We start from the raw sequence: 25297 nt of genomic DNA, 5'->3' as shown, positions 1-25297 counted from the left end.
AAACTAAAATCAACGTTGCCACTTCAAAGCATAAAAACATAAAACTGCGATTTTTACAAATAGAAATAGTCCAGTCCGAAAGTATTAATTCGACATACTTTTAGTACAAAATTGATTTCAAAAGTAATAAACAATTAAACACCTTCAAAAAATAGTGTTTGTTCTTTCTCTTGAAGCTCATATTAAAGTAAATATTTTTCAATTTTGAAACAAAGATTCGCAACCAATAGCTCATTGCAGTTTGTACTCCTCCAGTACTAAAAATTGTTACTCTGGAGACGTGATTAGATTCTTTCTTTGGTGTTTATGATGGTAGTTTAGTCCCAGTTAACTCTGTGAGACGCTAGAATGTGCTGTGATGAATTTGAACCAGAAAATTTTAAAATAAGTAAAACCATGAAACTATAGATTGAAACTCGTGCATCATTTGCAAGTCTTCATAATCTTGGCAAAAGGAACCGTACCATCAACTCCGTATTAAAAATACCTCGATGTACCGTGGACTACCCCCATAAACTTTAGCGATAGAAAACGCTCAGGGCGGCCTCGAAAAACCACTACAACTACTGTTGAAACGTGTTGTATAGATCAGTAAACGTGATCGACATGCTTATAAACAGCAGCCCTTGAGTAATTCTACAGTGAAAATGAGATTGAGTGGAGCTAGTTTTCTTTGAAATAAAGACATGAAGCAACCTCTTTTGAGACGTCAGAATAAAATTACGCTCAAAGACATAAAAAGTGGTCGCATGAAAAGTGGAATAAAGTTTGACGGAGTGGTGGGTCAAAGTTTGAGGTTTGTGGGTGTAACCAGACTAGAATTTTCTGCTCATGTCCTTTGAACACCATAATAACCTTATTAGGTTCAGACATGGTTTACCTTATTAGAACGAGCCTAACGATGTTCACACTAGAAGCGCATCTGGATAACCCTATTTGGAGTAAATCAATTTCTCATCACACCCATGTAAAAAAAAAGAAAAATATTTCTCAACATGTCATCCGGACAAGGTCTATACAAGGATCATATTAGGTTGACCCGTTTGAAAATAAATTATTTTTCATCAGATATACCTGATAATGCTTGAATAAGGACATTTTAAAGTTTACCTTACTGGAAAAAAAATATTTTTTCAAGAAGTCAATTCTTTCCGAATATTTCTCTTATCAAAGCATTGGTTTCAAACCATCTAATTGGAACCTCGCATGAATTTCAATACAATTATACTGTCATCACACTGTTAGAAATTGCGAAATTGCTTCATTCATTTGGCTGTTGAATTGTATATCAAACAAGAGAGATAGTTCGTCAAAAATATAAAGAAAAGTTGATATCAATCTAAGCTAGATCTAAATCTTTTCGTGAATAGAAATTTCTAAACACGTACACACACACGTGCACGTGAGAAAACCCGTCCCTTTAAGCATCCAACCCCGGATAAATCCACGGATGGGTGCAAAGAACGACATTCCTCCAACCCCCTGTCATTTCGACAGGTCCTCATCATCATTCGCGTCACAGTTTCGCGCGTGGAATCCTTCCTCTCCCCTAAGTTCTATGGAAGATTCTGGAAAGTCTTATCTATTTGTTAAAAGTTAGCTTGTTGTCTTCTTTTTCTGGACGTTTTAATGTGTGGTCCTGCCTAGGGTGGTCCTTCACCTTTTGTACAGCTGTCCCCGATTTATAACTCGGCACTTGCTTATGAAGTGCGGAGTTGCCGTGTCGAGGGTGTCTTCTTATGGGTTGACTCTGAAAAACTTGGGAAAATATTTTTTTATCCTGTTGTCCTCCGTTTGCTATGAGTGTTTACAAGTCATGCAGCACTCAGTAGCTCGGGCGTTCCTTGTCCTACTGAAACTGAAGTTCTCGAAGCAGCTACTGCGTAGGTACCTCCTGCTTGTGTAATATTCGTGCCTGGTAAACTCTTTTAACTTGCCTTTTAACTCTTTATATTTTCCACTCCCTAAAACTTTATCATTTTGAAATGTATTCATTTACCTTTGGAAAGCCATTGACTTTATCATTTAACAATCATTTGAACTGCCGATGGAAGAGTGCTTTGACAAGATGTAATAAACAATTTTTATCCCATTGATCCCGAGATCGGTAGCAATCCTAAAAGTTCTTCTTTTGGACGTTGGGAAGACATATATCTGATAAAAACAGCAACTTGTGTAGTGTGTTGTATGTCGCATGACTTATCGATGGCAAGTAACAAAGCAAAAGAAAGTTGAATATCTTCCATCGGCAAATATGTTACATTAGAAGACATTTTACATATTCCATCTTGTACTCTTTTGCAAGATTTCTAGATTGTTTTGATCTCACGAAACAGTTCTTCAGATGCACTATTAAGCAATTTTTGACGTGTGTCATGGAGTGGGAGGCGAAAAAAGTGAGTCTAAGTAGCTGAAAGATAAAGAATAAAGAAAAAACAGCCACAGCTGGAGTAAGAAAATTGTGTTTGTGTGAAGGTCGAAGAAAGAAGAACAGATGTTAGATCTATCTAATCCTAGCTTTAAAAACGGTGGAAGCTTGGTGATGGTTTGGGGATATTTAGAAGACAAAAGACTATAAAGAAATATTGAAGGAAAATATGGTACCAACGTCTGATTTACACAAAAATTTTCTTTCAACATGACAACGATCTCAAGAATTTCTCGAAGCTGTTGTCGGACAAATCATTCAGTTAGCAGTAATCTTCTTTCATTTCACATCTTTAGAATATCCTGGAAAACGATCTAAGCCAAATAGACGACGATTATTTGTCGAAGCTGCTATAAAGAATACCAAAATTGTGCACAGAAATTACAATTACAGATAGTAGTTTCCTTATTAATTCATTATTATTCAAGTAAGCCCTTTAAAATATAAATATCAAAATCGATCACGTCAACTATAGGCTGGGCAAAAAATTTTGACTAATAGTGTACGTCAAACTTATAATAAATCGTTTCATTCAGACTTTCTCTTAATTCTGTACTACATATCAGCACAAATTAGTTTTGTTTACAATACACATGGCAACACGTAGCAACTGTTGCGTAGAAAAGCTTTAAGGAGGAAAGCAGTGGAATTCATATATTTACACAAATATTCGGTTGGGGAATGCCATGCTCGCGCTGAACCCATTGCGCAAGCCTCGCTTATTTTGATTATAGTTTAAAACTCAGGTAATTTGCGGCATTCCATGACTCAGTCGCGCTTTCAGCATATGTTCAGATCTACCAAAGAATTAAACATTCAATGAAAATCAGTGTAAATAATCTTGAATAAATATTTATATGGTTTTCTAAAATTTTTAATATGGAAGTTGAAAAAATTATTATACCTACTAAAGGTTATGGTGAATCGAAAGAAAATGTAGTGCAAAACATACTACAAAATCTTCAGGATGTAGAAATTAGAGGGTATGTATCCTATTGAATCTTTTTATTTATACATTTCTTAATTGCAGTGTTTGAATTATTGGCTTCTATATCCTACAAATATCATAACTATGTCTTTATATAATCGATTTTAGCTGTATATAACAAAAAAAGTGTAGATCCTAACACACTTCCTTGAAGAACGCCTGCTGGAATTATGCACATTCTGTGCACGCATCTTGGTATTCAATTAAAATGTTCACGCTCTTCAAGTAAAACTCTAATACTTGCAACATCATATAGAAGCTTTTTTTTTAGTTTAGATAGTAGCCCCAAATACTAGACCTTATCTAAGGTTTAAGATATGTCTTATAATGCTACCGAGTAGTATTTTTTCCCTCAAGTTGTCTGTTCTTTTTATGGAATTTTTCTCAACACTTTTGGGAGCACCTGTAGTGAGCTAATAGGACGGTACGACGTGACTTCTTCTGCGTGGTTACTTGGTTTCGGAATCATGATTATTTTGGCAATTTTATATTGATTAGAAAAGTATCTAGTTGTAATTATGTGCATTCTAATGTGCTCGCCAACCAAGTAATGGAAGAAAGTTCCGAGATAAGAAGATTAAAGCTCTATATACCAACAAATCTGCGTGACAGGTTTAGACGAATTAACATTAATTAACATGAGGTGAATCATTACTTTTAGTCTTAATTAACCAACATTTTTAGATAATATAAGGGTACGTTCATTGGAACAATCTCTTTTATGTTTCTTTGAACAGTCGCACCAAATACTTATTGTCCTATATTATTTCATATACTATGAATCCACAATTACACTGGGTTGCTCAATATTACAATAATACCATGCATTTATTATTTTAGCAGTCTGGAGTTAATTGAGAAGCAAGAAAATCTCTTGCTCACATATAACTTGTCCGATTTTTGATTTCTAGGTGGTTTTGTATAAGGATCACACCACTGACTTCTTATTTTTATTCGTGATCACATCGGTAGACCTAAGTTGTGAGACGACGCACCAAATGCTTTTCATCTTATCCAAAATGCTCGCTTTTCGATTTCTATGTTCTTTGAGATTTGTCATAGTCTCTCTTTGTCTCTGTTTCTCTATTTGCTTCAACTTTGTAATTCTTTCGTGTGGATTTCTTCTAATCTTTTCATATATCTATAGTCCATTCCTTTGGTGGTTAAAGGAAACTAACTTTCCACTCCAAACGAATGACTATAGTATCTTGTTTATAACTTGTGATCCTTATTTTTTTCGGCTTTTTTCTACATTGACTGGAATTTATTTTGTATTATCCACTACACTTTCCTTCGTTGTTTGTTTATTTGTGAATGAATCAGCAATCGTACGACAGAATTTTGCTTTGAAGTTAGAGGTTTACAAACAACTTTCAAACTCACTTAAATTGATTCCATGTTTTTCCTTATATTCTATTTTGATTGAAATAGTGAAATAGCTCACTGTGGTCACAATAATTGAATGAAATTTCCACATCAAAATGGATATTTATTTTGATTCTTGATCATAGTGTTGGACCTAAGTCTATATAGTTTGGGAAACAACGTACAAAATTCTTTCTGCATAATCTAAAACGGTCACACTCAGCTTTCTATTTTTCTCCGCTCTTTGACACTTCTCATAGTCTCTCTGTGTCTCTCTTCCTATGCTTCCTTCAGCTTTGCGATCCTCCTCTATTTTGTGTGGATCTCTTCTCGTCTTTTTATGTATCTTCAGTTAATTCCTTTTGTGGGAAAAGTGAACTAACTTCGCATTTTAAACGAATGGACTATAGTATCCTCTAACTAATGATTCTTGTCTTATTCTCTTTTACCTTTACTGAAATTGATTCTGTACTATTCACTTCACTTTGCTTCATTGTTTTTTGGTTTCTGAATGAATCTAGAATTATACATATTTCTACTATTCTCATTGATTATATAGATTCTTTTTACACTTTCAACAGTCTTTATTCAATGTGTTACTATGATGAATCAACTATAAACAACTGAAAATGCATGAAATGGTCGCTTGATCCATTTGAAAATTCATAAGTTTGCCATATGCCATACTTTCATATTCGCCCATTTTGGAATTACCTCAATTTCACGTTAGTAGAGCGTTTTTCAGTTCGTGAAAGCCATTTATCGAGGTCGTGTGTGAAAATTCGTTTAAGCTTCGTTCACACTGAGTCTTGCTCGATTGGATTCTTCATTGAATGTTCGGAAGTCCTCTCTAAGCTTTACTTCTTGTTTGCTTAGCAGGTCAACATCGTCAACCACATCCTGTCTCAATTGGTCCTCGAATATAATATCCGTTTTTAAAGCTGTTTTTCTTGTAATGAAAATTAATGTCTAGAATAGTCTGAGTAGAAATAAAAACAATGCAAGCTCAATTAATTTTTTACATAGTCTTGAGCAAAGTATAGTCTTGCGTATAATAGCTATAATTCACTCAGATGATAGATAGCACTTGCCTGCTGGTCTTACCGTCATCATTATACGCAGGTTGTATTTATTTATATTGGAATGGTTTTCAATAAGTTTCCTCCTCCTCCTAAACTATTATACCCATATAAAGTAGTACTATCTTTAGAAGGTCGTAATTTTGAAATTTGTGAAAAATATTAAGTTTCTGGGCATTATTTTTGATAAAAAAACTTACGTAGAAATAACATATTAACACCTCAAGAACGTCTGCTAAAACAGTCTTGATTTATTGAAAAAATTGCCAGTCATAAATGAATCATGTGAGAAAACATATAAAACAACTTGACATTTTGCAAAACAATGCACTGAAATCTCTACCGTCGAATTTTGGATTGAAAAGCTTTACTGACTCACCGGAGAATCACCCCTTCGACTTCGAAGAATCCAACTGAGTATGAACTATGCAGCATCAGTTTTATCAAATGAAAATAACCATATAAATCACAACATTAACCCAGATCCCTTTAAACACCTCTTTGAAAACAAACAAACAACTATATACAAACACCCTAGCATTGGAATTACCAAATCTCTTTCCAATTAACATAAATATCCCCCCTCCTTGGACAATCTCTATTCCCACTGTCAACGTTAACATGAACTCCATTTTATGTACCGACACCTAATAGCCTAGGAGCTGCAGTAGTACTGGAGAAATAAATTGACACATTTAAACTGTCTTCACATAATAGCGTCCAAATTGGAGAGCTCTATACCATATTACAAGCCGTAATCATCGATAGAAGAAATAAATACAATTGAATAGCCTTGATTACAGGCTCTATGAGCTCAATACATACCATTCAACATTTTTTTCTCAAACAACCAATAGCTCTCAACATTAAGACCCAATTGCACATTATTCACCAATCAAAAGGCAAATGTATCAATTATTTGGGTACCATCACACACTATTTGGGTCCCATCACACACTATTTGAGTCACCAAAGAAGCAGCAGATAACAACGAATCAACAACTGTGCGCGAAGTGATAGCGAACAACTATAAAGGGATAATCAAAACCAAAGTTCAGTACAAGGGGCAAAGTGAGTAGAACAAATCGAAGTCGAGAGTAAAATATACAATACCCTTTGTTCAACCATGTAAAAATAGTTTTAAAAATCGTATGGACCAAATTAAAATCGATTGTTTAAGGCTAGGGTACATTGAAGTGGAACTCTCATATTGATTTAATAGAGAAATCTTACCAATATGTGAATCTGGTAATGAGAATCTAAATACTCATTGTTGAACTCTCAGAAGTAAAAATCCGAAAGACTAACAACTTCCCAAACTATATAATTCCTAATTAACAACAATTGTGATACTAGAAACTTAATCAAATAACTAAAAGACACTCAATTGTATCACAAATTGTTAACTGACATGTCGCTAATAACCTTTGAAGTTGATAAGACAATAAATTCTCAACAAAATTCTTCCGTATCCTATAATTTGGTGTGGGGTAATTGCCCGATAATAAAAACATTGCAATTTCGAATGCATCTCAAATTAAAAAGACTTTGAGATGCCAAGAATGCATCACTAGTAATTTATGTATGTTTATATTTATTTCATGTATCGGTGAGAAGTGAACATATGTTGTGCTGAATTCCAAATATATTTTATCAATTTATACCTACAGTTTCGAAAATAATTTCTTTCGAATATATTGTGCCAAGAATTTTTTATTATATTGAAAGAGTTTTTCAGTGAGAACTTCTTTTGAGTAGACACTCTCACTTGCATATTATAGTTATGCGTATATTAAAGAAAAAAGAATGATTAAAAAGAAATGGCGAAGAATCATTCAAATCGGCGATTCGCTGGTTACTGTGAAACATGCGAGTGTGGAGTCAATAAACCTTCTCGCCTGTTCTCACGTTCTCCTGCTGTTCTCCATCTTTGGCGGAGAACGCCGGAGAGAACAGCGCGAGAACTTGAGGAAAATACGTGAATCGGTTCCACATTCGCATTTCTCACATGTTTTTTGCATTCTCGCGATATTCTCGCCGCTCTTGTTTCTTATACTTTACTTTTGCGATACCTCCACAGAAAAAAGTCAATGGAAGTAAGATTCTGGATGGCCAAGGGATGTAACCGAAACGGCTTATCAATTTGCTAGGGAAGAAATCACGAAGTAGCGTCATGGTCTCCATAGCAGTGTGTGGCGTGGCGCCATCTTGCCCATGTCTGTAAAGTGAAGACAGTATGTTCTCTCAATATTGGAAATAAATAATCGTTAAGTATTCACGTATTAGCAATACCGTCTACGGAAATTGCTTACCTATGACGATTTTCGAAAAAATAGGGTCCAATTATTTCCCAGCTTGACAACGCACACCAAACCGTCACTTTGGGACTGAAACCAGTAACAACAATTTTGCTTGTTTACACTTCCATTCATATGAAAATTTACTTCATCACTTGAAAAGATATTTCACAGTGCGAAATCGCTTCAACAATGTCTCGCCGAAATTTTTACGCATATTTTGATCATTAGGCTTAAGCGCTTACACAATTTGAATTTTAAATGGATGAAATTTAAGATCTTCCTTCAATATTACTTGTACTATAGTTTTTAAAAGCTGCTCTTTTGAGAACGAACCTACGCGGATTATCGCGCAAGCTTGCCGCGACGAGTTCAATGTTTTTATTCGTTCTCGACGTCCTACAGGGTCCAGGTCGTGGGTTATTTTCTGCTTAACTTATTGCTCGGAAACTTCGCACTCATGATCGAATCAAATCTTCACTTGGGGCGTCACGTAACCATCGAAAATTGTAAAGTGAAAAAAATCTTCGTGCACACGAATTATTGGCTTTGAAATTGACGATATTTCTAGGATAAAGCAAATCACTTTCTTATTGTAAGAGCACACCTCAAAATCTCTAAAGCTCATGAAAATTTTAAGTGGTTTCAGAATCCCTAATAACCCGAAGCTATTCTGTGGTTTACAATTAGTATTGTGAAATCGTTGGTTCAATTCAATTTTGCAGTTTAATGTCACAGCAGTTTTTCGGAAAGGCAGTTTTTGAGATATTCATTTCTTTCACAAATTCTCTACTTTAGTACATCAATATATTTGAGAATATTTGTTTTTATGGTGAATATGGTTTGATCAGGATGAAAGCAAATTCCAAATACATCTCGGTAATTCTGGTTATGTTTTGTCAATATCAATATATCAATAAATACGCTGTGTTTTGATTGTACAATCTAGGTTGATAAAAGTGTTCTTCTTCATATAATAGCTACACTTTTTTGCATTTAGTACAATAACAGGTACAACATTTTATATAGTACTTTTTTTCTAAAAAAGAGTTTTCATAAGAACGGTTGAAGCACCCAAAGATAGATACAAACTTTTTTTGTCTTCAATTTCCTTTCGTCCAAATTGAATTTTGAAAACCTTACCAACAACTTTGAAAGGAAAATTAAAATGATGTTAGCTCAACGTGCATTCAAATTTTTGGATGAGTTGCTGCGGGTAAATCAAAACAGCGTTTTGGTTGGATGAAGAGTTTCAAAGTACTTTACCGCGCCTTTCCACATCATTTCAAGGTTCCACTAATGTAAGAAGACCGCGGAAAGAGGCATTATATAAAACAAAATGACTATAGTTGGTGACTGCTTCAAAAGTAGCAGCGAATACAGAAAGGAAAAGAAACAGACAATCAAAACATGAATGAGAGCCCAGTTTCTGCTAGTTGTTCCAATTGTAAGTAGGGTTCCTAGGAAAATATTAGGCAAATGAGTTGAAATGAGACAGTGGACTATTACATAGACTTTAAGTCTAAAACTAACAACATACAAGTAGAAGTGGTTTATGAAAACAGGTCATGACTTCTTACCATACTATTATTTTTCAAGTAAATTAAAACAAGCTTGTTCTGCACCAAAGAACTATATTGTCATCATAGAACAAACAACAGACAACCGAAAATAGTGTTACGATGTGAATGCACGTCTTAAAAATGATTTTTGAGTTTTCGACTTTTGGAAAAAAACAAAATATATATTTCTCATAAACCTGACGTAATATCGCTTAAATTAAAAAAATTACGACTGAGATTGAGTAAATTGAGGTCATGAGTTTTTCATTGGGAGCCTTTCACCCCCTGGTGTCACGCTCAAATCGTCAGACTTTTTGTATAATAAATAATCTACCTCACTTTAATTAGATACGTTCTAATTTTTAAACGGATCGATTTTGTTCTAGCAATCGGATCAATTATCCTGGATGCACTTTCCAGGATAAAATACTCAGAGCTGGAAGTACTCAAAGGGGTATAAGGATGCTCCCTAATGTTAATCTACCGTGCTCGAGTAATTCCCAAAATCACCTTCTGGGCTCCCCTACTATAATGGCAGTACTCTGAAGGAGATTAATTTTTGTTCGCGCCTCGTAAATTTCTATCATTTTTTCATCTATTTCTCATAATAATATCATTTGAGTTCACTGAATTGAAATTTTTCCAATTTTTTTTTTGAATAAGTTCCATAAAAATCAATTATCTTTGTTATTAATATATTTTTTCTAATCTATCTTTATTTTGATATACAACAAATGGACTGTTATTGAGAAGTATTCAGTATTATTTATTTAAAAGAGAGTGAGCTGTTTGTGCTTATTGAAGGAGTGCCTGTTGTTTCATGTCGTAAATTCTTGTGAAAATATGCGTGCTATTTGTCCTAGAAACCATGCCAACCTATAAATTGTCATTTGAACGACAGAAATATGGGTTGTCTCTTTACATAGATAAATACATGGAAGTTTCAACATTTTTTTATTTGTATGAAATACACGATGATCAAAATAATCTTCATACTACAGAGGAACTGTATTCGACGAATCAACAATTGGTAAAAGTACGAGGTCTGGCTATTAAATAACGAGACTGGTAACGAGAAACGGTTCCATAGACTCAAATTGGCTCCCTTTCAAAGCAGATTTGAGGTAAAATTTTTCTAACCGTCTCTTTATTGGCCTTTACATCCTCGGTAATCATCCGGATACTCATTCGACGATCCACACGCACAATTTGGTTGATTTTTGTCACTTTTTGAAATTGAAACAGTCACAGGGCGACCTGAGCGCTGGCCATCATCAATGCTCTTTCGGGCCTCACTACAGCGCTTATACCACTCAAAAGCACACGCACGAGATAGAGGCCTATAGGTCTTTTTCAAAAATTCATAGCACTCAGTCTGAGTTTTTTTCAATTTAACGAGAAATTTGAGATTGATACTATGCTTCACGAGAAAAAAACACGACCGCTACTGCACAAATACTATAATAGTGACGAAAACGCGTTTTGAGACGTACATAAAGATATCTAGATACCCAACGCACTACTCGTTTTTTACCCCACCTGTCTAGGGCGCCTTCCAGGCACGCAGTCTCGTTATTTAATAGCCAGACCTGCAAACTATTTTCCAATTTCATCAAGAACTCCCATTCTTTCTTTCAAAGCAGTAGACCGTCGATTGCTATTATTAGTTTTAGGATCTTGATACTACTCAGACAAATATTGGAGAAAGAAGTATGTGGTAAAACAAAAATGAATAGAGATTCGAAGAAGACAGCATGCTGGAATGCAGGAATATGACAGAAAAATAAACCAAAGAAAAATAATACAAACAATATCTACAAAGTACAAAAAAACAAAAATGGAGTATGAGTTTGTCTGGGTCCATCAGATAACTTGATGTAAATGAATTTGAGAGTCTCTCTTTCTCACTTTTGTTTTTTTTATGTCTAATACGATCATTGTTGGAAGCAAGCCTATGTCCGTAATCAGAAAGGTCGACCAGATCGTCTCCAATAACACCACTACCACCACTATAATCAACCCAATCCCCTGCTTTTAAAGTATGTTGACATTCAATAACTCTATATTGAGGACCTATTTCATGTTTCATAAACTATCATGTTGATAGTTAGAAATATGAGGTAAAACACGTTTTCTAAGTCTAACGTTCCCGCTCATCACCGTCCACTTCATATAATTTTCCATAACAGTTTCCAGCTGGAATTTCCATATTATTGGAAAATACAGAACCACAATTCACATGATATGTAAATATTAAGTGAACTTAATATACACCGCACAAAAATTATCGCAATACTCATTATTTTTTAAATATTTTAAATGTGCATGTTTTTCGAATTTTATTATTATTACGAATAGAAGCACCAATAGATACGCCGTTTGCAACATTTATTTTATATCAGTTTAATCTACAGAGGACAGAAAGTTTGATTTACCAAAACATAGAAAATATCAAAAAAAATTGTACAAAACATCTATACAAAAAAATGAACGGTGCTTAAATTAAAATGAATTTATAATAGCAGGTGTTACCACCCGTCGCTCCAATTACAGCTTCCATTCGTCTTGGAAGGCTTCTTAACAGGTTCTGGACGTATCCTTGCTTTATTTTTCCCAGAAGATAAAAAGAACATTTTGAAGATCATCTGGTGTTCTTATTGGTGCCGAATGTTGCTGAATTTGCCATCTAGATGGTCCCAGACATGCTCTATTGGGTTAAGGTCCGGGCTACGTGCAGGCCAATTCAGGGTGGGTATCTCGACCTCTTTTAAGTACTGCCGAACCACTCTAGCAGCGTCTGGACGAGTATTATCGTGCATTAGCACAGAGTTGCCACCGATATGAGGCAAATAGGGAGATACATGGGGTTCTAGGATATTGGTTATGTACCTGTCAGCATTTAGTCTTCCATCATTCACTGGTACTAACTCCGAGCGAGCCTTGAAAGAAATTCCTCTCCAAACCACAATAGAGCAACCACCAAAGCTTTCAGTTTGACAAAAATTAACCAGATCGTGCCGTACACCACGTCTCCTATATACTGGTACACGCCTATCTGATGAATACAGACAAAATCTTGATTCATCATTCATATTGGATCATTCTTGAATATTCTAATTTGCGTGTTCTCGAGCACATTCCAATCTTGGTACTCGATGTTCTCTGGTAAGACGTGGACCTCTAGCTGGCACTCTGGCTCGTATACCTGCTTCTCTCCGCCTATTTTGAACTGTTTGTAGGCTTATTCGGATATTACGAGAAACCAACAGATCTGTTTTCAGCATTCGAGTGGTGGTATGCCTAATTCTTAACGCCTTTAACCTAAAATAACGATCATCTACTACCGAAGTTACCCTTCCGCGACCTTGTCCGGTTCATCTAGTTAGCTGCCCTGTTTCTTGGTAGCGAATAACAATTCTGGATTTGGCGCTTTGTTGAACTCCATTCCAGCGACGCATCTTTGACTGCGGTCATCTTGTATGAGCGCGATGAATCTAGCGGCTTCTTCATTCATCACATGTCTTGTTAAACGTTGAAGCACATCCATTATCAACAAAATAAATTTAACACAATTTGTTTAGAAAGTTCTCGATCTCAATACATTCTCCAAGACAGAAATGATTAACTCGAGCATTTTTGTTTCCAAAAAAAATTGTGAGAAATTGTGATATTTTTTTGCTCATGATAAGAAACCAGAAATATCTATTAAGTTGATACATATACAGATTGTCCCAAAAAACTGAAATTGAGTATTAAAAATATCCTTAAAGACCAGTGATGCGATAATTTTTGTGGTCTGTATATTTCTAATGTCATTTTCAAGATCATAATATGAATGACTTTACTTTCATCACTCTTAGACAACATCGCAATGTTTCAGATTTCGAAAATGTCCACAACAAATTTAATACTTCCAGTAACAACCCTAGGAAAGATCCGATACTTACTTAGAGTTGTATATAATTTATCCAAAAAATTATACCATGAAGAAATATGCTACGATCAACGAAAGTTTCGGTTTCCAATTTCTGAATTAATACATATACATTTTCATTACACCTCTGTATAATCTGCTAATATTGTGCCATAATGTTAGTTGATCTCATTAAAGTATATTATAGATGAATATTGAAGTTTTCCTGTTTCCATCCAAGCTTTATCACTACCAAATATTGAATAGAGAAAACAGATTATTGTACAAAACCACACTTCACAATATATGTATTGTGCAAAAACTTGCAAAGAAAAAACGATATCCTCGGCATCTATCTACATCTATAAATTGTTGCGCTGGAATGACTGCAGCGCACGGAGATTATTATTATCCAAATTATATAATTATTATTTTCTCAGTTCACCGTTTTTATTAAACTCTGTAGTACTGAAGCGTTCATACTTTAGCCATCATTGGTGTAGGTATCCCTTACTCATGAAGCACGCCATACACGTTTAAACTTGAATTTAATAAAGAAAGTTTATTCATTTTTTGTTCCAGAGTAGAATCTTCTGAACTACTTTCAAGACTACAACCTTGTGTATCTGGCAACATTTCAGAAATCACTGAAAATCTCATCTTAACATCAGCAAGTATTGTAAATCCACAAACTTTAGAATTGTACAAAGTTTCCTGTATCATTTCCTGTGCTCCAGAATTACCCGTTCCCATACATCGAGATGATATCCTTTACCATGCAATCAACATCATAGATTCTGGTTATTCAAGGATATTGCCGTTTTTTGATAAAGCTGCTGATCTTATACATCAGGTAAGTCATCAACACACCAAAAAATAGTGATTATCTTTTTGATTGTCTTGTTGATTATTGAATTTCAATTATCAGAAGTCCTTGTGTTATTTGGAAAATACAGCGAGAAGAACAGAACTCAGAACATATGATGGAAGCTATAGAATTAGTACGAAAGGGTTTTTAGGACATGTAAAACACTTGTGCCAAAATCTACTTTGTTTGGATTATTTTCCAGAAATGAATTAACTCCAGAGAAAACCATGACCACTACATTACAAGAAGAAAAATAGTTTTAGTTACAAATTTTAAAAATTTTTGGCGATGGGGACTAAAATTCGTGGGTTCACGTTGTTCGGCTTTATAAGAAGAAAGTAACAGGAAAAGACCAGCTGTCAGGTATTTTGCTTCCTAAATAATTCAATCTCCTTCAAGTCATCTATAGATTATGGTTTAAATCGCATATACAACGTTTACATATCGGGGCTTACTGTAGTACAAAGCTGAAGACCTCAAGTGGTTGGCAGTTCATTCAACAGGGGAGGGGTTCATTTATGGCATTGTTGTAGCTACGGAAGCCACAGGTCTATTCGTGCCACCTTTCATCAAATGTTCTTGCAAGAATATGAGTTATCAGTAATGAGGGGCATTCTCCAGGTGCAGTTGCCATTCCCATCCATTAGAATGGCTATAAATGTATACACCTACTATTTTCACCTACTAGTTCAAACAATTTTTCAAACATTCTAACTCTATTTCGGAATTGGATGCATTACTTCGTCTTTCTCTGATACATGTAATTTGAACGAAAAATTGAATTCTTACCACACAATATCTTAACACACATACTACAGCCACTGGATAAACTCTCATGGCAACCACTGGAATCTGATTATAGTGAAGAGATACGAATATGGATCAGACCCAATAATAGACGAGTAGGTCCTCATTATGAGGAGCTAATTGGTAAGACTTATTGGTCTTCCATCCTGCTGAACAACACGATGCAGTTGAAAATGGTTGCACAGTGCACATTACGTCAAAGACGGTAAGTCCCCGGTCTTTGAGACAATTGATGACCAATTTAAGAAGACGTATGCTTCTTCATTCAAGCTGCTACCACCCTATAAAAAGATTTTCATAGTTTCTGATAGAAATTCGGGACTATTGACTCCATGCAATATCAATTTGGTAAGAAGAGCAAACCTTCTAATAGATAAAGAGAAGTAATTGTTGAAGTAGTCTCGTCCTCAGCAAGTGAGACATGGACAGAAAACAAGAGTGAAAAACATGAGAAGAAATAAGGAGAAAAAAGCGAAAGACAAGATTAAACTTCATTCAGATTGAATTGATGAAGATATGGTGAAGTTTGACACAGTGAACCTGCTGCTTTCATAGGATACTTATTTTACTACTCTGGACTCTAAAGAATCTTAGTAATATCTTCTGTAGTGTGTTATTGATTGGTTAGTGAATTAGGTTTCATTTTTGTTAATGTTTATAGTATCTGATATTTGGGGTATCTACCAAATTCAGTTACCTTCATCGTTACTCAGTTTTTGAGAAAAAATCTTGTTCAAAACTAAAGGAGCCAACTGATGAGGCTGTAGGATGAATAGCTTGACCGGAACAAGCTTCTGCGAAGGATAACTCAAGAATTTTTTCACTTGAGAAAATGAGAAGATCAGTACCACTAGAGCTTGAATGATGGCTGTAAAGATCGTTTTCAGGCCCGGTCTCAAGGATATCAAAGGCAACGACGTCTCTCAACGACTAGAAGATGAAAACCACCAATGTATCTATTTTAATTGAAGTTAAAAGTGTATCTATTACATCCTGAGCAGTTTTCCTGCATGACAAACTCTGTATGGATGGATGGATGTTTGATTTATCAACTGCTCCACTAACTTAAGTACGAATAAATTCAATTCTACTTGTAATGTATCGTACTGATAGCCATGTATTGAATAACTTCATTGTTTTTAAGGGTATACAAATGATATTGTTACGTTCGGTTCTAATGGAAGTCTAGTATTTGGCGAGTACGTCGGTGGGCAGAATTCGTTTGTTTTGTTTGCTTTTAAACTTTTATCAGGCGACTTGTTTATATAATTTTTTGAGAACCAATTTCTAGGAAAGCCTTTTTGATTATTTGTTTGTTAACTTTCTAAAAAGATTTAGAAATTCATATTGGGCATAAATACTAATTTGCTTATGGGCTACGAAGTTTATATTGATAGTCATAGTGAATGGAACGAATGTAACCAATGAGTTTAGATAAATTAGAAAATTAGAAAAATTTGTGATCAATTAATTATAATATTAGTTAGTTGAGTCTAGTGTTTATTTCATGTTTATTTCGTATTTATTCATTTCTAATAAATTGAAAGAGTAAAAAACAGTTTAAATGCATTAGGAAATGAGAGAAACTTTAACATATTTTGCAGACCATGAGTCTGAACATCTCCACGCTTAGTTGCGAATAAAACCTTCATCATCTACTACTCAAAAGTAGTTATCATCAGAATGATTCTTAACCTTCATCCAGATCGATACCGAAACGTAGTTTTTTCTCAACAACCGTGAAGACGGAACTGAATATCGATATGTACTAGAAAAATTTTCTTACTAAATGATTTAGATTCTGTTGATAAAAGATTTAAAAACATTTTGTATTATACAAAAATCACAAATTGAACATCTGCTAGACCTCGGAATTTTTTTGTTGAACCATTTAACTCAGATAAAGACATTGAAATTTTTGATGTGACCTTAAAATGCTTTTTATATCGTCGGACAATTTTCGGAATGTATGAAAGCAAAAATAAGCATTTGGAATTAGGTTCGTATAATAAATCTGACATTATTCACATATTTTAGTATTTGTGTGCGATACAAATGATTATTTTGGAAAATATGAAAGATTTGATATGTTTTTCTGGCGAAATTTAAAATACAGAGTCTGAATTTGAAAAGATAACACCTTCTATACCCTATAGTGCAGTCAGATAATACTTAATTTCAATCAGAACAAATTTAAGGCTATTTATTTGTGAATTACATCCACTCATTAAATAAATGAAATATCTTCAAGGGTTTTCTAACAAAATCTTCAAAGATAGTATCATCTGATGTTTCCTTCTAGAACTTTTGTAGACATCAAGTAAAATCGTGTAAAATGTTTCATATCTTGACATGATATGGAGGTATCTTCAAATTTTCCAAATCAGTCAGAGATTTTAAAAAATCGGTCTCAATAATAAATTAAGAGGTACTAAGTAAAGTAATCGGGATGGTTATTATATCGAAAATTTCTTCAAAAACTTCAATAAATAAATCCGAAGTGACTACTGTGCCACAATATTTGAGCAAAGAAATAATGAAAATGTTTGAATGGTATGTTAAGAGGAAATTAATCAAAATTGGCTAGAAAACTTTTATTTTGATCATTAGAACGCGGACTCGTTGAAGGATTTGTTGTATACATAAATTAAAAACAGAATTAGCAAAAACTGATACGCATCATTTTATTTTTGTTCTCAATATACCTTTCAAATCGTAGCCAAATCATATGATAAATTTTAGGTGAAAACAAATTTTTTCTTGCTGAATCATACATTCCTATCACTCTTGCTAATATTACGAGAATAACTACAAGTGGTTTGTTTTTGTATTGCCTGTATATCCGATTTGGCAATTATAGATTTTCATTGGCACGAGTCGAAAGGGTTAACAAACACATAAACATGTATGATTTAATATCGTGATTTAAACAGACGAATCGTGTCTGCTTATTTTGCCATGTGTATTTGTTATTTATTTTTAGAATATTTTTATTGGAAATTCAATACCGTGCTTTCTAAACATTTTTTCCACAATTTCATGATAATTTTTGAGATATTTAGTTTCTGGCGTGTAGGTTTTTAATTGGTAGTGAATTACGAACGAATTGGATAATTTGCTTGTCAATTCAATGGCCGCTTTATCAATTACAATTTTTGTGTTAGATACCTGAGTCAACATTCAGTTATAATCGACATTTGGGTTTATCCAAAATAATTAGTTCATTAATTTACTGGGGAGATAGTATCTCTTCATTTTTACTGGCAGATCTATCTTTTAACTGAATGAAGGAAATGATGAGAATTGGTATCTGAGTATGAGTATTATGTTTAGTGAATAGTCTTCAGTGAAAACTAACTAATTTGGATAATAGAATTACCAGGACGGAATGAAGCTTCAACGGACCTATACCAAAGGCAGGTAGTCCTATAATCCTAGAGTGGAATGCAAATGGACTAATACAGAATCAATAAGAGCTGCAAGCCATACTAGAGATAGAACTAATTTCTAATTAATTAATTAATGCCTTATTTCAGAAACTCATTTCAAAAAATAATAATACATCAGATACCAGAAGTACTTAGCCTGACCCAGACATAGCGGTAGTTGATTGAAAAATTGAAATTGAAAAAGAAAAAACTATTGGCGAGTATTATACAACATACAGTAAATCCTTAGGACATCAGTCTAAAGGCTCGTTCAGACAATGATATTTCATGTCGTGGCACCTAATGCCGTGACGTGAATGCCGCAACAATGCATTATCTGAACAGTTGAATGTCTCTATGTCCCATTGGTATAATTTTGCTCTCGCTTTTCTTTCCAAAAACGAATAATTTGAACTGCAAATTGCGAAAAGACTTGGGGTCCTCAAATTGCAATTCCCTCATAAGTGTTCCTGATCCACCTAATGTGTTCTTACATCTAATCCACGCTGTCACAGCATTTGATGCCACGACATGAATGTCACCGTCTGAACGAGCCTTTTAAGATGGGAGATGATTCCAAAGGAAGTAGTGGAGTTATTATAAGTGGCATTATTACTCAGGTTACGTCAGTAAAAATCGAAACCATAAATTACGTGTCAATTGTCACAGCAATCTATAGTTATCCCAGAGATACTATTGGAAAAGAACTATTTGAGTAGTGTTTCTAGAAGCACAAGACTATAGATTCAAAGTAGGAGGTGGTTTCAACGCTCACTGGGGATTAATGCAAGCTACAACAAAAGAAAAAGAACTCTTTAGCCAGCTCAAACCATTTTCACATTAAAAAACGAAACCCACTATGCTTGATTAACAGACAAACAAATCAGTCACTCAGGGGATCAAAAATAAAGTAGAGTTGGACTAAATTAAGGACAATAACTCCTAAAACGAAATAAGAGATGTTATAAATAATATGCGTAAACTAGAATGCGGGTAGTATTAAGCTAGAGCTCCAGAAGACAAAACCAGACTGAATAATGCTACCCAACAACTGAAAAGAAAAATTCAACATATCAAGAATAAGAATGTAAGTGAGTAGTTCAACGAATTGACAAAAGACAAGTCTACGGAATACTCACTATGAAAGGCGAGTGAAAGTTTCAAGAAGAAAATCATCCAAAATCCTCCAATCAAAAACCAAGATAGTAGCTGGGCTAGGAAGAATCAATAAGTAGCAAATAGATTTGGAAAACTTTGAGCACATAGTAGCTAGTAGCTACTAAAGAGAAAAAACGACTTAAATTGATAATAGAAAATCAAAACAACTTGTAAATAACCCATACTACTCCAAAGGAAATAGTCACAGTGATTTACAAAAATATCACAACGAAAAAATCTTCTGGGATTCAATTAATCACCAGGGAAATTCAAAAAAATTTACCAATGAAAACTATTATTGAACCATTCCACTATAGACCAAGTACACAGGTTAAAGTATTTCGCATGAAAGGCTCTAATACAAACTGAAAAAACTCTTGTCAGAACAATATAAAAAAAATTTAGAGTCGCACATAAGAGAACGAGTCTTTAGAATAAAGCAAGTAGATGCTTGCTCGGAATTAATAACACTATTGAAATATTTGTAAACGACACAGCTATCATAACTACAGGCTACAACTTCGCAAGAGTGGCAGTCAATATACAGACATCTAGAAAAATTTGTTGCATGTCAATTTCACTTATTTTGGGATATATATTTGGAATAAAATCCAAATATATAGGTTTTAAATTTTGAGTTTGTGAAAACAGCGAACAAACAAGATCATGCAACTTCTTCTACGATGAGTTAGTGCTTCGTGTCAACATCTTCGAAACTCTATTTATTTCCTAATACCTCATTAACATTAAGAAAATTGGCAATGTTGATGATTTCTTCATCATCATCATCGAGTTCATCAAATAAGAAGTGCATATAGTCATTATAGGAGAAATATTTACTGGAGGAAAAAGTAAACAATGTAAAATATCATCAGTTTTATGTAAGACTAAAGAACTACCCTCTGAGTGCCGCGTCGGTAACGTTTAAGCCTAAGTTTGTGGATGTCATCTATGAAATGTAAAATAATCTAGATCTGTAGTTTACGCAGATGTTTGAGCTTCAAACTTATAAAATCGTACCTTCACACAAGGAACTTTCAGAAGAAATTGAATCAATTTCGTCGTATTTACAACCACAGATGTCGATTAAGCTCAACCTCCAATAGACAATTTAGTATAACTATCATTTCAAGTATTTCTGCCACATTGATGAAGTCTATCAGGTCCAAGGGCTCAGTCATGGTCATAAACGCGTCACGTATAAGCAAATACTAAAATAAGCAGTAATTTCTTTACGATACGATATTTTGAGTTTTTTCGTAAGAATATTGATCTTTGAGACTAGCCTGGATATCAATTGACTAGGTACTCAATAGATTTTATGAATATCCACTAGTACTATTTACTCTAATTTTTTGCAGAGTAGACATTTAACCTTGTTGGACATAGATCTTGGTGGACTTAAGCGGGACTAGGGGTCTAAATTCCGTGTATTCTAGTACATTATTTAATGCAAATATCCAGAGTTGAGAACTGCAGGGTATTGGACAGGGTTGTAGATAGCTCCCTGGTAATATAGAGTCCCGCTTTTTTCAAACCCTGTTAATCTTACTGCAAATTGTGTATCTATCATTTATCAATGTAAATTAGTACAGGTCGCCTGACTGCTATACAGATCCAACGCAAAAATTTATGAGTTAGACCCTAACCCTAATACAATATACTGACGTCAGTTAAACATGATCTTTTTTGCAGGTTTCAAACTTAGGAGGTAAAACGTTAGTCTACTGTGTAGCTGGAGTTAGTCGATCATCTAGTATCTGCTTAGCTTACCTAATGAAATATTATAAATTATCATTACTCGAATCATACAACTATTTGAAACTTCGACGACCGAGGATAAAACCAAACTGTGGTTTCTTCAAACAACTAATAGAATACGAAAAGCAACTATTTGGTTGTAATACAGTCCAAATGGTTTACAACGAATTCGTCCAAATGGAGATACCTGACGTATATGATTCCGATTATAGACCGATTACTAGTTTTTCTAAGAAAAACGGACGATAAATCATTAAATTTTGGGTGTATGTGTTCAAAATGATAAATATGTCGCATATCGCTAAATAAGACTACCTCATATGTACTTAATATTTATTCAACATTTTGGTTAGAGATTCCAGACAATTAGCATATTTCCATTTTGATGTTTTTAAAAAAGGTCTATTTTCTTTGTCCCATTTTGTGAGCTGTAGCAAAATTTTGGGTGTCTTGGAGGCAGAACAGAAATATGTATATGGGACTATAAACAATCATGGGAGTGAAGTCTAGTGACCTTGCCGGTTAAGGAATGTCCACAGAGCGACTAAGAACAAAATATTTCTTTCCGTAGCAAAACCATCGAAGCCTTGACTATGTGTCGTATCATCCTGTTGGAACTACATATGTGAGCGGATCAAAAATAACTTTGTAGTCATGCAAGCATGTTCCTACTATTAACATTTATAGTCTGGCTTCATTCATTTCCAATAAAAAGGTTCAATGATCCCAATAGTAGATAAAGCGCTCCAAGGAGATATTTTGAGATGATGTAATCATTTTCGTTACTTCAGTCGTGAGTTACGAGTTCTTAGAGGTCAGTGACGGCAATTCTGCTTGTTAATTTGACCTATTAAATGGAAATGAGCCTCGTCGTTCTAAAAAAATTAATTAACACTGCCAAATTTCTCCAACATCGTTTCACAAACATTTCTATGCGAAACAAACTCATTTTATTTCCACTGTTCCACTGAACGATTTGGATTTTGAAAGAATATAACTCTTTTCCAAAGTTCATGGATCATCTCTCTTGAAAGTTCCAATGAAGCTACTCGTTTCCGTATTTAGAGTCGTGTATTTTCACATAAACTCTGTTATACCAGTTCAATATTATCGAGGGTCCTTGCAGATTAGCTAGACCTCGACCAAGAAGTGTTCATAGTCGAGGGAGTGGTCCAAAATCTTTGCACAAAGGAACGAATTGAGTTTAACACTTGGTCTCTCTACTAAATGTGACAACTAACCTGTTAGGTACACCAAGTATGGAATCTAAGTCCACTGACGGCTTTACTGATCCCAATCTAGCAAGTGAATCATCTTTGTCGTTATCCTCATTGTGTAGATGTTGGATTAATCCACTCGCACTTAAAATGCTCCTATCGATGAAAAAGTGATGTCACTAGTTAATAAAGGAGAATTACAGGTATTATGATAAAAATAACACCAAAAAATTATCATTTCTTTGGCAACACTGTACAAAGCTGAAGAAATTTTGGTAATGAATCATATCTTATATCTTCAAATGATCAATCCTTTTATATGTGAATCTCGGAAACAGCTCCAACAATTTTTATGAAATTTAGTATACAGAGGGTTTCGTAGCCGGTAAATTGATGTAGCCAAGATTTATTTTTAGAAAATGGCGATCGATTGATAATCAACTTTTTTTATTGAAAGAAAAATAACAGGGTAGTTGCATTCTTATGCAAAAGTCTTTTGAAAGGCTCATTTTAAAGGTTATTCTATGTGTTTTAAAACAGATCTCCTGAATTTTCCAATTTTGGGATTCTCCAAAAATAGCCATCCTTCAACGAGCAATAACTCAGTTATTATTGAATCTACAGAGGTCTTTCAGAAACGAATCTCTTTGTTTTTTAAGAGCTACAAGTTATTCATGAAAAACAGTAAAAAATATGCGTTTAAATCTTCAATAACTCAGTATCAACCTTAGAAGAAAACTTTGAGGAAATAAATTTTTATCTCCAAGAAGGGGTCACTTTCATCTCCAGGACAAAAGCACCTTTCGGCACAGGGTAGATTTTGAAGGTTATAAATACTAAATACCAATTTTCAACAAAATCGACCTTGATTATCAAAATACCATGGGAAATCGGCTGGTATCTGGCCTAAAAACTGTGGTTTATTTCATAGACTTCTATGTATTATATTTAAAATTTTTTGTACCTGCTAGAATTTGAAATAGCTGAATTGTATCATTTTTAAGTTAACTATATAATAATTATATCAAGAAATCTCCAAAACAGCATTGTTAAACCGATGTATTAAATTTATAAATACGTAGTAAGTGTTTTAGTAATTAGATATAGAAAATGATAAAAAGGACCAATTAGTTTTGTAAGTTTTTCTAATAATAAAGGAAATAGTATCTAGTTATTCCCTGTTTCATTATTAACAATAAATAATAACCTATTATAACACGTAAGGCATCTTCTTTCCTGACATTTGAACTAGCAATAAATTCATGAAAATTTGCTGTTTTATTGCCCTTCAACACGGACATCGAAATTGTGAATGTATTTGAAGCATACAAAACGTGTGTATTGGAATCTTCAGTCAAAGAGAGAGAAAGTTGAATAAAAGAATATTTTGGGATGTGGACGGAAAAAAATCTAGTCTACATAGAAAAAAAATATCAAACCTGTTTAATAAAAGACTGTCTTCTCAAATAATTTAAGTTTAGAATAATCAAAGAAGATATGTGGAGGAGCTGTTCAAAATCAATATCTAGACCATATACCAAATTGTCAGCTATAACCTTCAATATTTTTATTCTTTTTCCGACCTAACATACAGATTGTTTCAAAAAAGGTGGATAGATAGAAAACTGAAAAATATTTGTAGTATTGAAATTTTATACGAATATGAATTGGTTTTTATGTCTGATTCTGCTGTTGCTCTGCAAGTATCACCCAAAAAGACGTATTTGTTTGTGTTGCCACCTAACAACTGAAAAGGAAAATTCAACAAATCAAAAATAAGAATATAAGTAAGTACTTCAACGAATTAACAAAAGTCTACGGAATACTCACTATGAAAAGCGAGCGAAAGTTTAAAGAGGAAAGTCATTCAGAATCCTCCAATTAAAAACCCAAAACGGTAGCTAGGCTAGAAAGAATCATCAATAAGTAAACACGTAAGGCACCTTCTTTCATTCCTAGAGATTATTTCTTGAAGAAAACCATGAACATGCTTCTACCACCTGAGCAGAAATATATTTTTCCTGACATTGGACATTGCGGAGGAAAATATTTCTTCAAATGAAAAAAATGAGTTATCTGACGAAGATGAGTCATCTAATAAAGAAGGAATGGACGCAAATGTTGTAGTAACATCATTAAAAAGAAACTAATCGGTAAATGTTGATAGTCAATTTTATTGTTAAAAATAGACGTGTTATACCTAACATTAATAAATATTTTTTTATTTAAAACAGCAAAATCCCTATTATTTTCTTAAAACCCAATTTTATATTCATATATTACCCATTTTCAGCGTATAGAATCAAATAAAATGAATTAAATATCAGAAATAGTTTTGGCCAAAAAAATCAGTAAAGTACCCCACTGTGCGTCGATTAGTTTTGAAGTCCTGTGACTAATAGTTTCGAAATTTCAAACTAAAACAC

The 25297-nt window shown here is 33.9% G+C and overlaps 1 protein-coding gene across 1 annotated transcript; it reads left to right on the top strand.

Annotated features, from left to right (window-relative positions):
* The first annotated feature begins 3080 nt into the window (after window positions 1-3080).
* On the top strand, window positions 3081-24140 carry LOC130894213 (dual specificity protein phosphatase 18-like). The gene is made up of 3 exons (XM_057800858.1): window positions 3081-3411; window positions 14215-14485; window positions 21589-24140. Exons 1-3 carry the CDS (start codon window positions 3308-3310, stop codon window positions 21901-21903), a joined length of 690 nt encoding a protein of 229 aa, XP_057656841.1. The 5' UTR covers window positions 3081-3307; the 3' UTR covers window positions 21904-24140.
* The last annotated feature ends 1157 nt before the right edge of the window (window positions 24141-25297 follow it).

This window comes from Diorhabda carinulata, chromosome 5, assembly GCF_026250575.1.
Source record: "Diorhabda carinulata isolate Delta chromosome 5, icDioCari1.1, whole genome shotgun sequence".
NCBI classification, from domain to species: Eukaryota; Metazoa; Arthropoda; class Insecta; order Coleoptera; family Chrysomelidae; genus Diorhabda; species Diorhabda carinulata.
Note: the sequence above shows the minus strand (reverse complement) of the source record. Positions and strands in the feature narration are given on the sequence as shown.

Coding starts and splice junctions, on each gene's coding strand:
- LOC130894213 (XM_057800858.1), top strand. CDS start 3,308: ATGGAAGTTGAAAAAATTATTATACCTACTAAAGGTTATGGTGAATCG. Junction 3,412..14,214: donor CAGGATGTAGAAATTAGAGG/GTATGTATCCTA, acceptor TTTTTGTTCCAG/AGTAGAATCTTCTGAACTAC. Junction 14,486..21,588: donor CTGCTGATCTTATACATCAG/GTAAGTCATCAA, acceptor TCTTTTTTGCAG/GTTTCAAACTTAGGAGGTAA.